This window comes from Grammomys surdaster, unplaced genomic scaffold (assembly GCF_004785775.1).
Source record: "Grammomys surdaster isolate TR1022 unplaced genomic scaffold, NIH_TR_1.0 132, whole genome shotgun sequence".
Lineage (NCBI taxonomy): Eukaryota > Metazoa > Chordata > Mammalia > Rodentia > Muridae > Grammomys > Grammomys surdaster.
The window spans coordinates 3780833-3796596 of record NW_021604590.1 but is presented as its reverse complement, the minus strand read 5'-3'; the positions used below and the strand labels follow the sequence as shown (position 1 = coordinate 3796596).

The 15764-nt window shown below is 42.6% G+C and overlaps 1 protein-coding gene across 7 annotated transcripts in view; it reads left to right on the top strand.

Annotated features, from left to right (window-relative positions):
* Epb41l3 (erythrocyte membrane protein band 4.1 like 3) overlaps positions 1-15764 on the top strand; it is a 128040-nt gene that overhangs the window by 61753 nt on the left and 50523 nt on the right. For all 7 annotated transcript variants that reach the window (XM_028762186.1, XM_028762181.1, XM_028762184.1 and 4 more), the window contains exon 4: positions 15120-15224. In XM_028762186.1, the coding sequence (XP_028618019.1) occupies positions 15120-15224 (105 nt within the window). The remainder of the gene's footprint in view (positions 1-15119; positions 15225-15764) is intronic.

The window sequence follows — 15764 nt, the reverse complement described above, 5'->3', positions numbered from 1 at the left end:
GTCACCGTCTAGCCATCTTTTCTGGTTTCTGTGTCAGACATGCTGACAGCAGCTGGTTTCTCCAGCAAACAGAGCCATCCGAAGTTGTGAAATCGACTTAACAAACTCGTGTTTTCTTAAAGGCTTACAGAGAGGAACTTGCGGTGTCTGTCTCATGATACACTCCTGAAGGCATCTAGAGTTCATTAAGATAGGATGTGAGAATCACGTCTCATCTCATTCACTGGTAGGAAATGGGCATAAGTTAGCATTTTATTTAAAGGAGTTACACATATCCAGGCTTTTAGGAATATATTTCTGAAGCTCATATAAATATTCTAACAATGGGAGGGCTGAGTTTTTGCAGAAGAATGAATAAAAGCAGACGAGGGTGTTGTTACACAGGCTATGATAGGTCTTCCCAGCCCTATAGAAGAATTGAGTGTTGAACTTACACTCCCTCAGTCCTTCAGAAAGCTGTGTGTCATTACTCACCTTGGTGGCATATTGCCTTTGCCACCTATATGTTTCTTACCCTTCAAAGTCCTCAGTTCTTCTGTCTGTAAAACACAGGCTCAGGGTCATCGTAAGGAACAGAGAGAATGAATGCTCTCCAGATCCCAGGGAATGGTCTGCAGCGCTTTGCAGGTTCAAATGCTTCCCCCAACTTAGTGACATGATAATCCATTACAGCATAAGCATATCCTTCTGGAAAGTACTTAAGAGTAGGTATAAGTATAAAATACTCTATATATCTGGCATTTTTAAAAAATGGAGTCGCCTCCCTCATGCTGTCTTAAAAAATCACTTTCATCACTATACTGTATCAGACACTGGACAGTGTGTTTGACCTTTTGAGGAAGGAAGTACCTTGAGAGTCTCCATTTCCAGTTTTGTCAAAACCTGGAACTAGCATCAGGATTTTTCACTCAGCCATTCATTTGGCACTTTTAGACATACTCAACAGTTTTTTGAGGGCAAGGGAAGTTGTTCATGAGAGCACAGGAAGTTGTTGTGGCCTCTGACCAGACAGTGGAGGCTGGAGCAGCCAACCCTGGGAGCAGTTACCCTGTCTTTGCTCACATGGCCCTGGTGACCCTGATGCCACCAGAGGACCCAGTGTCAGACACCAGGAGGTGCTGAGCAAGCTCGGATCTGCTGTGTGCATAATTACTCATGCTCCATCCAAGCCGGCAGTGCATGCCTCTCTTTGTGCTGATTCACATTTTATGGTAAGTGAGGAACTGCAGTTCTTCCCTTCGGTAATGAACTCTTCAGAAGGCACAGGATGGTCAATGAAAGAAGGAACCACATGAGGGGATCACCCTGCTTTTCCTACATCCTGAGTGCCTCTGAAGGTGACATAGAACATTCTTCTCCACAAAGCCTCGAATGGTTATATTATGTGGTGTCTTACCTAGTAACCCTACATGGAAACAGGCTTCCTCAGTGTTCAGTTTGATTTCAAGTATCTTTGAAAGTGTTGGTCATCCTCTACCTGCCTGTCAAAGCCAAGGATAGGCTAAGATCTCTTTCTTTCTGCCCTTTATCTTGTGAGGAGTACTGTACTAAGCTGGGTTTTCTTAAAATAACGAGAAACACAATAGAAGCCTCTGGGAACAGGAAAGAGATAGAAACCTGGCTGCTGCTCTCTGTTTTGTGTTGGGACAGATCCTCTGCTCTCCGGGAACTTTCTTATCTGGAGAGGGTTCATCTCTTTGAGGACTGGATTCTTCTGTGTCTTTTTAGGTTTAGGTTTTGATAGAGAACCGACAGCCCTTGGCTGGCTATAAATACTTCCTTGGGAATGAAGACTCCGCCAAAGTGGTTCAGATGGTTGAACATGATAAATGGGTCTCCAGCTACTCTTGGCAGGTATTTGAATTCATTATCAAAAAGCGCTGGCAGTCTGTCCTGTGGAATCTGAGGCAGGATTGAGGTGAGGAGCATCCATGTGTTTTTTATTGGGGTCTTTCGGGATTGTGGTCTAATTACATTCCCCTTGCTTCCCTCCAGTTTAAGGAATCCATGTTGTACTCATGATATTTACACCACACTTCTCAGAGGTTCCATCCCTTAGGCAGGTAAGATGCTGTGAGGGCCAAGCACTGTGTGCATTTGCATCATTGGCGTGAGGGGAAGACCAAAGGACCTAAGGACGGATGTGACACGTATGGTAGAATGATTCTGTCTGTGTCATTGGTACACTGCTTTCCTCTTTAATGCATAAAGCATAAGCATATGTCTTAAATCACATTTAATCACAGTGAGATTCAATCTATTGATAGTCTCATGATTATGAGGGCATACACACCAGAGAGACAGGGAGACTAGAGGCCATGTAGGATTCTCCTGATGACATCAGGGTTCCACGCTTCTGAAGGGCTTTCCGTCATGAAGTCTGTTGATCCATCAGTGTGTGTTAGGTTTGCTTCGTGAAACAGTGGTTGTAAGGAAAGAGACTAGAAATATGGAGGCTGGTTAGTTCCCTTGCAGTAAACTCGGCAAGAGGTGCTAAGATGCCAACCAAGGCGAAGGCATCCAGCGTAGAGGTGAAAATACATTTCAGAGACCTGCCTTGAAAGTCAGCAAACTGAATCGGTTGGATTTATGCAGGAGGGTTAGTAACAAGACGGCCAGACACAGTAGCTCCTTTCTGAGTCTGCTTTGTGTCACTCAGATCATCTGTGACCAGGTTAAAAAACAGAAGCTCGGTTAACTTGTAGTCTGGAGGCAGAGATGCCAAGGAGCACAGCTGACAATCTGCTAAGGACCTTCTCAGGATTTAAAACAGCCAGAGAGGGCATCAGACGGAGCAGGCGTCCCAGTGCTCACCGCTCCTCCTCCTCCTCTCATAAGGGCCTCATGCTTGTGATCTCGTCCAATCCCAGCTACCTCTCAAGGGTCCCTTCTCCCCAGACCATTAACACATGAGTTGATGAAACAGGTTTCCATGCTGAGAACTTTTGGGGAGATGCATGCAAACCACTCAAACACCATCAAGTCTGCACTCACAAGTGGGATCCAGGAAGAACATTTATAGGATAGGAGCTTGAACTTAACCTCAGACCTACTAAGTGAGCTCAGCTAAGTAAACAGTGTCTTGCTGCACCTGCATATTTTCTTTGGCGTTTGGAAAGATGTCAGACTTTGACATTGATTCAAACATGAGTGAGTGGAGGAAAGAAAGGGTCAGTATCAGCTCCATCAGAGGAATACAGACATTCAAAGTAGGGGAGTGGTGACACCTTTACCCATACCTCCCCACTCATCCCACTAGTCAACTCTTAACATTGACACCCCCTCCACACACACACACAGAACCCATTTCTCCTTTTAGATGTAGCCTGTCGTTTTTTTCTACCCCGCTTTAAGCTCCAGGTGGACCATGCTACCAGCTCCACCCAGATTCCCTCAGATCCACAGATGAAACGTACACACACACACACACACACACACACACACACACACACACACTAACTTATTTTCAACCTGTGGCGATTCTAATCTAACGTGCCTAGTGTGCCCTTCCCAGTACTCTTAGGTCAGCACCTCGTATCTCCCCTCAGCTTCAGTTGCTCATTTACCTTTAGCTCAGCACCTGAAGTCTGCCCTCAGCTTAGTCATGTTCTGACCTCTCACCTGCAGAAGCAGCTTAAGGCCACTCCACCCAAGATCTGCATGGCTGGTCACCTTTCCTCCCTCTGAAACATAGGCCTCCGGGGACCAGAAAGTCCCATCTCTTTCTTTCAGCACAGCCATTGGTCCCCGGCATCTTTATTGATCGACCACAAACCAATGGGGAACAGGACCTTAGCATCAGACCCACCCTCTACATTTAGGCATGGTCTGACACATCACAGGGTGTGCTGTTCCCTAGAGAGGTTACTGTGGGTGGCCCTGGTTGAATTAAGTTCCTTCCAACAGTTTTCATGGAGTCTGTATGGAAAAAACATTTCTTTTTCATCCTCAAGAATCCCACTGAAGGTTTCTCTGTTAGGTGCAGGGAGGGGGACATTTGTGGAAGAGTTTTGGAGTGCTGTCATACTTTGAGGATGGTCCCGGCCTGCCTCCTTTGAATCCATTGCCAAGTCTCTTTTATTTCTCCAAATTGGATTTGTGTCGCCTTTTGCTTGTTGCTGTCTCAGTTATACAGACGGATAAGAACTAGGGCTTTGCATGGCTTAGAGACAGGGCTGGTCCAGATATTTCTTTGAACAGCTTCAATGAGAATTAGCAGCTCTACCGGTGTTCTGAAGTATTGTTGTTTTCTAAAGTTTACGCTATCCTATTATGAGGCAGGAGGAAATGACATGATTCAGATAGTTCTTCTAGGCACTCTTCAAATTAGAAAAAAATAGAAATCTCTGTAAGTGTAACCTCTCATGTTTACCTAGTGTGAAACTAACAGTAGTGCCCTGTCCCTTATGTCTCCCCCACTCCCTCCCCTCTCTTTTTGGACTCTTTCCCCTCTGGTCCCTGCGTAGACATCTGGTCTTCCTCTCTTCAGAAAAGCAAAAGATTGTCTTCTGTTTCTACTCGGAAGTTGTATCGCCAGCTTTTGCATCATCAGATTCTTACATATTTTTCTACCAGAGGTCACAGGCTTCTTGTCATCGGAACCTTTATTGAAACACATAGCATTGCTGCCAATAAAGTCAGCCTGCAATAACTCTGCTTTTCCTTGTCATATAAGTATTAACGGACCGTGTGCTTCAAGATGAATGTAATTTATGATCCTCATGTCGCTTCTCTTGCAAGACTGACCTATTTTGTTGGTGTTGCCTGTGATCTTTTGTTATCCAGGACAGAGAGAACTCTATAGATGGCAAACTTGAGCCTAAACAGCCTGGGTAGCTGTTCATTTATGAAGTGTTCTGTTTGGTGGGGTGAAGAATTCTTCCCAGTGTGCGCGATGTCTTTGTTGAATGGGGGTGTAGCGTTTCATTGTGACCGACAGCTGTGTCTCACTGGTATGTATATTTGAAATTCCTCAGTAAAGGCAAAGGAAACCCTTTCTTGGAACCACATTTACTGGTAACAAGGCCCCCGCTTTCCCCACTGCCCCTCAGAGGAATGAGTGATGCAGAGCAGACGTACAGCCACACAAGAAACTCTTCTTGTCGTGATGTTTGGGAAACGGAAAGGCATACAGAGACTCGTTATTTCTTATGGAATGCCATGGTGACAGCAAATACAGTCACCAAAGAGGCGCCGCATTCTTCAGGGAAATGCCATTAGCCTGACCTGGGAGAGCACATGAATAGTTTAAGATAATTACCCCGGGCAAAATGCTGTAATGTCTCCAGTTATCCCTTTATGTAAGATCTTGCCCAGAACGTCATGGCTTACAGAGCTTTCCTGAAGAGCATAGCAATAGGGACTCGTCATGATGGCAGGATGAGCCAAGCAAACCCCACCCCACAGCTAGCACTTTGTGTAGTCTCTACCCTACACTCAGAGGATTCTGAATGTTTCACTTCGCATAAGTACACAACATATAAGGAGAAGAGTTTAAATAGATAGAAAACAAAGTGGAAAATTAACATAAAGCAGGATGTGTGATTGACTCGCAGACTATCCTGTCTCTGGCAGGCTCAGATGAGAGAGCTGCCACTCAGTGTCCAAACCATAAACCGTCTCATTTGTTCAGGAGAAGTACAGTTGTGCCATGGGAGTTATTGGAGACTTGCTGCTGAGTCTTACCCTAGGACAGATTGTAAATAGCCACTGGTCCTGATTCATACCAATCAAACCTTCTCTTTGTCAAATCTGAAAAGGATTTGGTAATTACATGTCCGTTAAAGATCACGCCACACAAGAGACCTTCTTTCCATTCAGTAAGTTCGGTTGGTCAGTCCTTTCATCATAACCTCCTTTTATGTTTTTCTACAGAGAAATATCCAAGATTTGACTTCTTGGGATATTTAAGGATCTAAATCTCTGTCTGTCTATCTATCTATCTATCTATCTATCTATCTATCTATCTATCTATCTTTCTCCCACACACACACACACATTTATACACACACACACACACACATATTTTATTAAACATAGTTTTATTGTGCATAAAACCAGATACAGTGGCATAAATGAGAGACCAACGGACCTTCCCATCCCACATCTCAAATTCTAATGGACAGGACCATCACAAGAGATGTCCTGGGTTCACAGAGTCATTTCCCCATCTGTCCTCCTGAAGGACTGGGACACAGCGTACATAAAGGTGCCGTGACCTTACAGCAGCCCAGTGACATTAGGCCACCATCGTCCTACCTGAAGCCGGTAAGAAGGGTTCATGTAGTTGCAATGTCTTAACACTGTGTCATAACTGTTAACTCTCGGATGATTTGACTTCTTCTGAGAGATGAGAGGACCTGACAAGAACCCATTAACCGGGCTCATCACCCTCCTTATGCAAGGACATGGGCCACACAAATGCCCAAGCCTGAATTTAAATTCATCTTGAGTTTAAATCAGCGCTCTTGTAGAGAGACCACAGGAGGCTCAAGACACCCAAACTGCAGTTCACAGGGTATGATTTCAATAATACTGTCTCATATAAACTGTAAAGCACTCACAGGACATTGAAGCTGAAATGATATAATGCTTTTTTGTTCTGCTCAACATAACCTCAGGGCAAGCATTGTACTCAGATATGCAAATAAGTTTATTTTCCATGTAGAATTATTCATCGTAGGCCCATTCAATATGTGACGACTGCAAAAACATCGTCCTTGGTGCGAGACCTGTGTAAGTGGGCATGATGCATACATGTAGTAGAACATTCTAGTAGTACTCCAAATGGACACCCATGTGGTCCTGTTTCAAGGTCTCTGTAGTTAGGTGTGGAAGAAGAGACCTTTTAACTATACAGTAACTCTCCGTAAAACTTTCAAAGCCTGCAATCAGCATTCATGAAAAGACTAGACTTCCTGAGCCAGGGGGTGTGACCAAGCAAGGTCTCTTGTTACCTTGGGATGAGATTAAATAGAATAGTAACAGCACCTGTAATAATGATATGTTTTACTCGCTTTAAATATGTGTTGAAATAAAGTGGAGAGCTGTCTGAGTCACATCTCTTCAGTCTCTGCAGTTTCACCCTTTCTCTTCACACTTATTGCAGGTCTTACTCTCCCCTGGTAAATGCTATAATACTCGTGGGGAGTTTCTAGAGTGACCCGGGCATTCTTTTTAAGGTTACTCACAACCTTTCCCAGTTAATAGCTCAAAAGATTTTATGGAAATAAGTGATGCAGATTGACTTAATACATAATTTTAAAGCAATGTCAGTGTCATTACCGAATTATTTCGATCTTCGGTATCTTTATATAGTTAAAAGAAAGTAGTGTATCAAATCTAGACTAATTGCATCCTTAGAATTCATGTTTCCTTCTCTGCAGTTCCATTCCCCGTGGCTCTTTATCTGACCAAGTAAATTGCGGAATCTTGTCTGTCTGTCGGTTGGCTTGAGATATCAGAAAACTACGTCCTCTCACAGGCAGAAATTCTCCAAGCTCGTTATTCAGGATGAGCTAATAGGAGCCTTAGACATAGAGTTTAAGTAGCGTCTCTCTTACAAATTCCTCTTCCTTGGGCTGCCTCTTCTGCATTCATTTCGCACACATTGGCATAGTGACCTGAATCCATAGCAGATTAACAACAGGAAATATTGTCTAGCAGCCTGCTGCCAGCGTCTCATGTGTGCTCTGAAAGTCTCTGTGAAAGATGAAGCCAAGTGTTGTTGCCGGCCAAGGAGAAGCATGTTCCACTCAAAAGCTATTATCTGCCACAGCACTCAATCCTCAACACAAAAAGTCTGATTCCAAACACAGGCTCCAATTGCTGCAACAAATGAGGGCAGAAACCAATTATGGATGAAAGAAAGAGACAACTTTATAAAAATAAAAGGTCCCGGGGCTTAATTGCAAGAAGAGACTTAGACGATGTCCGTGCCGGAAGTATCCGTGCCTTGAATCTTGCGGAAGACACTGGGGGTGATGCTAATGTGCTCTCATTATTCTCTCCTGTTTTGACATCGCGGCATGCCGTATCCATGACGATGTATGCCCATCTTATGCCTTGGCCTAAAAGATAACCAAATGTGCCAGTCTACCCAATGCATATTCAGAACCATTCTGTGTGCATTGGTAAAGGATTGAACGCAGACCCACGTCACTGACGGTAGGGATGGTTTCTGCAAGGAACATTTAATCATTTTTACCTCTGCAGTGAGTATCGTGGTGTGAGTCATATAGGCAGCGTGGATTCGGTACAGAAGAAATGGGCCTTTCCTATGAGTACTTCAGTTTCTAGGACTTTCAGGATTAGAAACTGCCTTGACCTTATTTAAGGGACCTAAGAATGATTAGTGCTTTTTACTTATTACTTTTCCGAGATCCCGGCAGTATGCCTTTCAGTGTGTTTCATGCGTTACCCTGCAAAGGAGTGCTAATCACATTTCCATTTTAAAATCAAGACAGTAAAACTCAGAAAAATTGGGTAACCTCTTTCATATCTTTCATATCACACGTAGCCAGGTGACTGCATAACCGGAGTCTAAAACTGAAACTCTCTGATATGCACCAATAAAACATAAAAATAAACTTGAAATACCTATCCTAAAGGTATTTAAGTGATGTAAGGTAAACTAACATGTAGTCAGTTTAGACATGTAAATAAGTCATATTAACTATTTTCCCTAAAACTAACAGGACCAGGATACCATTCCATATGTCTATTTTAACAGAATGCTCAAGGTGGTCATCTAACTTCACATAGTAAGAATATGGCAAGATAATTGTTGACTAACTGATGACTTCTTATTTGAAAGAATGACTTCTGTGGGGTGGGGAGCTGGTTGCCTATAAAATTAAAGGCTAGAAGTGGTGGACATATGTGTCCTCTATAAATTTAATCTCTGCCTCTCATGTCATGCCTTCATGCATATGCGACCTGTATCCCACATGGGTCTGGTGCATATGCTGGAAGATGTCATTATGCCCTGCCCCCGTGGGAATGGTTGTGACAGGGGTAATGGAGATAATGGACTTTCTACGATGCGTATTGAATGTGGCTTTGACTGTACACTTGAGACAGAAGGTATAAAATGCTGTAGACACATCAAAGACAGCTAGTGTCACATCTTGCTTCCTAGGGCTCTGGCTCCAACTCCTTTAAGAGACCTTGGGGGTTCAGTTGTCGAGATACAAGCTCTTGTTTGTCTCTGGCTTTGACTGCAGTCACATATAAATTTAAATCCAAACCCACTCCCAGCACACACGCTGTTAGAATGCCTTTGCCAAGAGCTTGATAGAGAAAAGGAAGGCTCAGGGCAGGATGGTGAACAGAGCTGAGCAGGCAGTAGAGGCTGGAGCCCTGGCACACAGAGTTTATCGAGTTCTTCATGAGCTCCTGGGCCCAAGGGAAATAGTAATGCAATTCCTTAGAAATGAAGTTTCAAATGATCCTTAGAGAAGAGGAAAATACTCAAGCATCCAGTGAGACACTGCAACGAGGAAAGGAAGTGCTGGAGGAGACATTTTTTAAAAAGTGGCATTCTGCCTCAAGATTAATCCAATGTAGTGTGAGCAGAGATTCTTCCTTAGGATCCAGCCAGCAGGCTTCTCTGGCACGGAGGCCAGTTCCTTGCTAACCCGACAATAGAGAGTGAGCTTTCCCCTTCTCGGGCAACAGAAATATAAACACAAAATGAGTACTGTAGTCACCCAAGATGGGAACTTCCCAAGAGAACCGGTGATGGTCTGTGTAAGACTCCTGATGGAAAGTGAGTGGTGCCCTGTGCTGCTGAGGCTTCTTCTGGATTCGGAGTAGATGAGAGGCCATGGATGGAGCCTCAGTTTCCCTCCGTGAACTGCTTGGTGTTGCTGTGCTACATGTTTTATGTTAGCAAGTAGCTGTGGCTAAGTTGTTATACGTATGGCTTATTTGTTTGGTTTTTTTGTTTGTTTTTTGTTTTTGTTTTTAAATTTGTATGTGGTGGTAGTTGTCATTGTTATTGCTGTTGCTCTTGTCGTTGTCATGGTTGTTCTCGTCACTGTTGTCATTGTCCTTGTCGTTCTTGTTCCTGCTCTTCTCGTTGATGTTGTTGTCTTTGTCATTGTAGTTGTCATTGTATTTGTTGTTGTTGTCACTGTTGTTGTCATTGGTGGTGGTGTCATTTTTGTTGTTGAGCTCATTGTTGTCCTTGGTGTTGACGTTGTTGTTGTCATCTTTCTCATTGTCACTGTTGTCACTGCCGTTTTTATTGTTGTCATTCTTGTTGCTCTCATTGTTATTATCATTGTCACCATTTTCATTGTTGTCATTGTTATGATAGTTGTTGTCATTCTTGCTGTTGTTCTCATTGTTGCTGTCATACATGCATGTCGAGTATAGCTTCAAATTCAAGTAGTTGTCTGTGGGGTTTTGTCAGTGTTGTAGGGTGTTATTTGTGCCATTTTATGGAAGCTTCTGGCTAGTACATCCATCATTTCTTGAGAACATTTTTTTTTCTGAAAACATTTATTGGGAAAGGATGTTGTCAGATTTTAAGCATTAATGCAGAAATAAGTCAGTCTTCTCATAACACAGAGTATCGGCACAAGAGGCTTGAAAGGAGCTGGAGTAGGCCTACAGTAAATTTGAAAAAGTGAGTATATTCTCATGAAAATTAAAATTGCTTCAAGATCCTCACGTTGGAGAATTCTTAAATTAGGAACCTAATTTAACTTATCATGTGCCTTTCATCAGTATCTACAAGAATTACCTGGGAATATTTTAACCTTTTTAATCAATTGTTCTGGGGGGGGTTGTATGAACACAGGGATGCTCCTCTAGGACCGAAACATCTTCCTCAGAAGCTATCATAGGAAATGCTGCATGTGAACAAGGAACTCTTTGAGTAAGTCAAAAATAACTTAACTCACAAGAGACCACAAGCATTAAAACTTAATCTTACCTGGTTAGGTAACTGATCCATTAATTTGGGATGAGTGAATATGTACATAAATGTATGTATATGTTTATATGTATATATGTACATGTATATATATATGTTCATACATATGTACATGTATGTATATGTTTATATGTATATATGTACATGTATATATATGTTTATATGTGTACATGTGTGTATATGTTTATACATATGTACATGTGTGTATATGTTTATGTGTATATATGTACATGTATGTATATGTTTATATGTATGTGTATGTATATGTTTATATGTATATGTGTACATGTGTGTATATGTTTATACATATGTACATGTGTGTATATGTTTATGTGTATATATGTACATGTATGTACATGTTTATATGTATATATGTGTGTATATATATGTATATATATACATGCATTCCTTCATTTGATGCAAAATATCCATTTATGATCCTGTATTCATTTATTTTTCTCATGCTGTGATGATGCAGCTGAGAAAGGAAAGATTTATTTTGGCTCATAGTTTGAAATAAAGAGAACATGGTGGCAAGAATGTAAGGGGACTGGTCACACTGAATCTACCCCCCTCCATTTTATTCAGTCCAGACCCCTAGGGCATGGACTGGCACTGCCTGTGTTCAGGGTATGTCCTCTCTCTTTGTGTACATTTCTCTGTCAGTACCCTCATGGTTATCTCCAAAGTGATACTAAATCCCGTCAAGTTGGATGAAGCAATCACATAGCCCAGTCTAATGACAAAGCACCTATATTTAATCATTTAATGAAAAGCATGTCTTGGAGAGCTATCACATACATTGTAAATTCTCTACAAATTCATCTGTTGAGCTTCAGTCACGGGTATGTATTTACAAGTTGTGCCTCACGTAAGAAATGTTCCCCGTATCCCCATAGTTGGTACTTGAACACTTGGTTCCGGCTGGTCGTAGTTTAGGGGATGTTATGGCAGTTTTAGGATATGGAGCCTTGTTGGAGGAAGTATATCACTGGAGGCGGGCCTTGAGGACATACAGCCTCACCCCACCTCTAGTTGTCTGTTTCCTGTGTACAGATGAGATGAGGTCTCTGTTTCCTGCTCCTGCCGTTCTGTGTCTCCAGCCCTTATGGATGCCAAGGCCCCTGGAACTATAAGCCAACATCAGCGCTTCCTTAAGTTGCTTTAATTATGGTATTTTATCACAGCAACAGAGAAGTGACCGATGGCTAAGTCCATACAGGCATCCATAAGTAAGGATAGTTGAAAAGTCAAGTAATCCGCTAGAAAAACAAAATCCGAGTTAGAAAAATCAAGACTGTTCCAATCAGGAAGAAATTTCTGAGAAGAGTGGTCTCCACGTGGAAAACAAGTTTGAAGTCCTAGCTCTCACCATTAGTAGTTCCTTTGTTGCCAGAGTGTGGAGGTGCCAGAGCCTTGTGGGCCAAGGAAAAATATTTTAAATCTAGTCATTAGCCATTCGCCACAGGAGGCGAGTTATAGCCCCACGCCCGCCATGGCCCTGTGCCATCAGGAAAACGGAAAAGTAATGAACATTCTGGAACCACTGAGTATCTGACACTCACAGACAGGAATGTAATTGTTTCCAGTCCATGTTGTAGATGTACATGTAGGAGACGCCTGTGTAGTGGACGGACATGTAGTAGATGGACGTGTGGTAGATGCACGTGAAGTCGGTAGATGCACATGTGGTAGATGGACGTGTTGTAGATGGATGGATATAAATGCCCAGCAACTGGCTTAAAGATTCTTAAGGCCAAGAAGCAAGATGCCATCTCTGTGAGGGAGGGAGGGACCACTATGAACAAAATGTGTTCAAAATACTCAATAAGGAAAGACGTAGACCACTGCGGAGTGGGCTAGGAGGCATTAATGTAAATCAGTTCTGACAAACAGGAAACGAGGAAGTCCTTGGGCCATCCACGTCCCTGATAGGTCAAAGGGAGAACACTAGAAGACATCTTCCTGAAGCCATCGCCCTGGTGGAAGAACTCATTAATGTACAAACTTTACGGTGTTTCTGTTACGATTCAGAAATGCCATAGGGTAACTCACAAATAAAAGATTTAAGCCACTTTTTCACGTTTTCTAAGCCGTGTGTTGTAGTTTTGCTAACAAGTTGCTATTTTCTTACCTTGTAGAACACACCATTGCTTTTGTAGCTTGCTATAATTTCCGCTTTACCTCCCCATCAAAATTTATTCATTTCCTCAAACACTCATGCTTTGGGAGGGCTGAGTAATTATTTTTCGGGATAATTACAGAGGCATAGTTACATGCTTTGCTCACAGGTCTTTTCATGGTTGTTATTTTGTCATGGACACACTTTATCATTTTTCTTTTATTTCACTGTTAATACTCCAAATCTCAAAGATAAATATGTATAGCATATTGCGTATAAAATATCAATATCCCAGAACTGAAAAAGTAATTTAGCTTAATTGTTGGCAGTTACATTGCAGACTCCATGGCTGCGTTTAAAGGCCTTTGAAGCACTAGACAGAAATTGATGGAAGTTATCCCAATAATTCAGCTGATGGCTATTTTCCCAGTTGATTAGCTTACCCCCACCCCTTTCTCTAGATGAAGGCTTGAGAATCCAAAGTGCAGGACATCCATCTGCACCACATAGTTACCTGACCGAACCGTAATCTTTAAACTTAAGCAATGTTTTGTCTCCTTTGTCTTGTCATGTTCTCATTAGTTTGTCTTAAAGGAGGTAAGAAAACTCTGACTACCATTTCACAAGACTGAACGTCATGACATAGTTACAGAAATGAACAGAGATTAGAGGAAAATTACCTATAAAAAGCTGAGTAAAGATCAGAACAGAATTTGAAGTGATCAGACACAGAGATAGTTTTTCCCAGGCTCAGGGGCTTAAGACTCAGGGAGCTGCTGAGTCTGGACGTGCGGAGCATAGCTGTGTAAGCGTTGTGTACTCTCTTCCGCTCTCAGATGGTCAGACAGTTTGTGTTTCAGAGCATTTGACAGTGAGCATCACAGGTTGTCTCCAGCTACTTAAGAGTTGACTTAAGAGTCAGCCTCTAGTCATCTGTCCTTCCTTGGTGACACCAGTGACATTTTGATTTTTGTTGTTGTATATTCATTTATAGGGGTACCTTTTATAGAATGAGAATCTCTTTGAATGTGTATGTGTGTGTGTGTGTGTGTGTGTGTGTGTGTGTGTACAATGTGTGTTTGTGTGTGGTCTGTGTGTACAATGTGTGTTTGTGTGTGGTCTGTGTGTCTGTGTATGTACAGTGTACAGGTGTGTGTGTATGCATGCATGCGTACACATGAATGTATGTGTGTATGTTTCCTATGTGGATGTACATATGCATGACTCTGGGTTTCAAGGCCAGAAGTCAACCTCAGCCATCTTTATCACTTGGCTGCTCATGTTCCGATACAAGGAATACCAGTTATTTGTCTCATCGTGTGACGAATACAACTTAAAAGGAAGGAGAGATTCACTTCGGCTGAGAAAGCATGGCATCACGACTTGGTTGTGGGATGAATCTCCGAGAGGGGAAAAGATTAATCAGGTGGGGTAGGTAGCCATCAGCTGAATGATCATGGTAACTTTCGTCAGTTTCCATCTGGTGCTTCCAAGGCCCTTAAACACAGCTGTGGAGTCTGCACTGTAGTAACTGCCAACAATGATTGTTTCATTGTTTCCAGAGCTTAGAAAGCAGAGAGTGCCAAACTCAATGTCCTTTCCCTTTTTGTTCATAGTTTAGAACCCCTTCCCGTGTAAATATGCTACTCACAGTTAATCTGGGTCTTACTGTTCCAACTCCTCTACTTCATAGAGTTCCTCACAGGTACACTCAGAGGCTGACCTAACCTAGGTAAATCCCCAGGAATGCCTAGAGGCTTATCTCCTAGGTCCTTTTACATCTTGTCCACTCGATAATAAGCTATGAGTAGTAACTATTGCACAGCATCTCTCACTAAACCTGGAAGTCACTGAGTGGCCAGACTTGCCAGATAGAGACCTCTTGGGATCACCCTGTCTCCACCTGGCCCTGATCTGGGGTTACAGACATGGGCCACTGTGTCTGACACTCACTGACCAGTTTCAGCTATTTGCTTTCTATGCTTTGCCCTGTTTTATTTTAGTCTCTTGGGAGATATTCTGAGTTAACTTGCTTTTCCATTCCCTCCTGTACAGAAACGCTCCCGAGGACAGTTGCTGTTTGACAAAGTGTGTGAGCATCTGAACCTGCTAGAAAAAGACTACTTTGGCCTCACGTATCGAGATGCAGAGAACCAGAAGGTGAGAGATCAAAAACTATGAACCATTAAGGCTGGTTGTGTATTACTGTACAGAAGTGGCCTGAAACCAGAGGGACATGTTGCTTTCTCTGTGTACACCCTTGCCCCATGCTCAGGCATCTTTGGGTCCCTAAAATGTGACTGATCTCCCTTTTTCTTCATGAAAAGAATTCTTGACAACTTCCAGTTTCCATCCTTTAGATTTGGTGCTAGGAAAGCAGTTGTTCAGGGGCTTTCCCCTCATAACATAGTTCAGCCCCATTCTTGAGCCCATGAGAGCCAAATATGTGGAAAACATTCATAAACTGCTCCCCTCCACACCCAATTCTGTGAAGAAATTGTGAATGTGATATAAAAAAATTGAGAGGATGACATTTTCTGACTGATAACCTGTCCAGTGTCTGAAACCTGTGCAGTGTGTGAGTACTTGTCTAGTGTGTGAGTACCTGTGCAGTATGAGTACCTGTCCGGTGTGTGAGTACCTGTGTGGTGTATGAGTACCTGTGCAGTGTGTGAGTACCTGTGCAGTGTGTGAGTACCT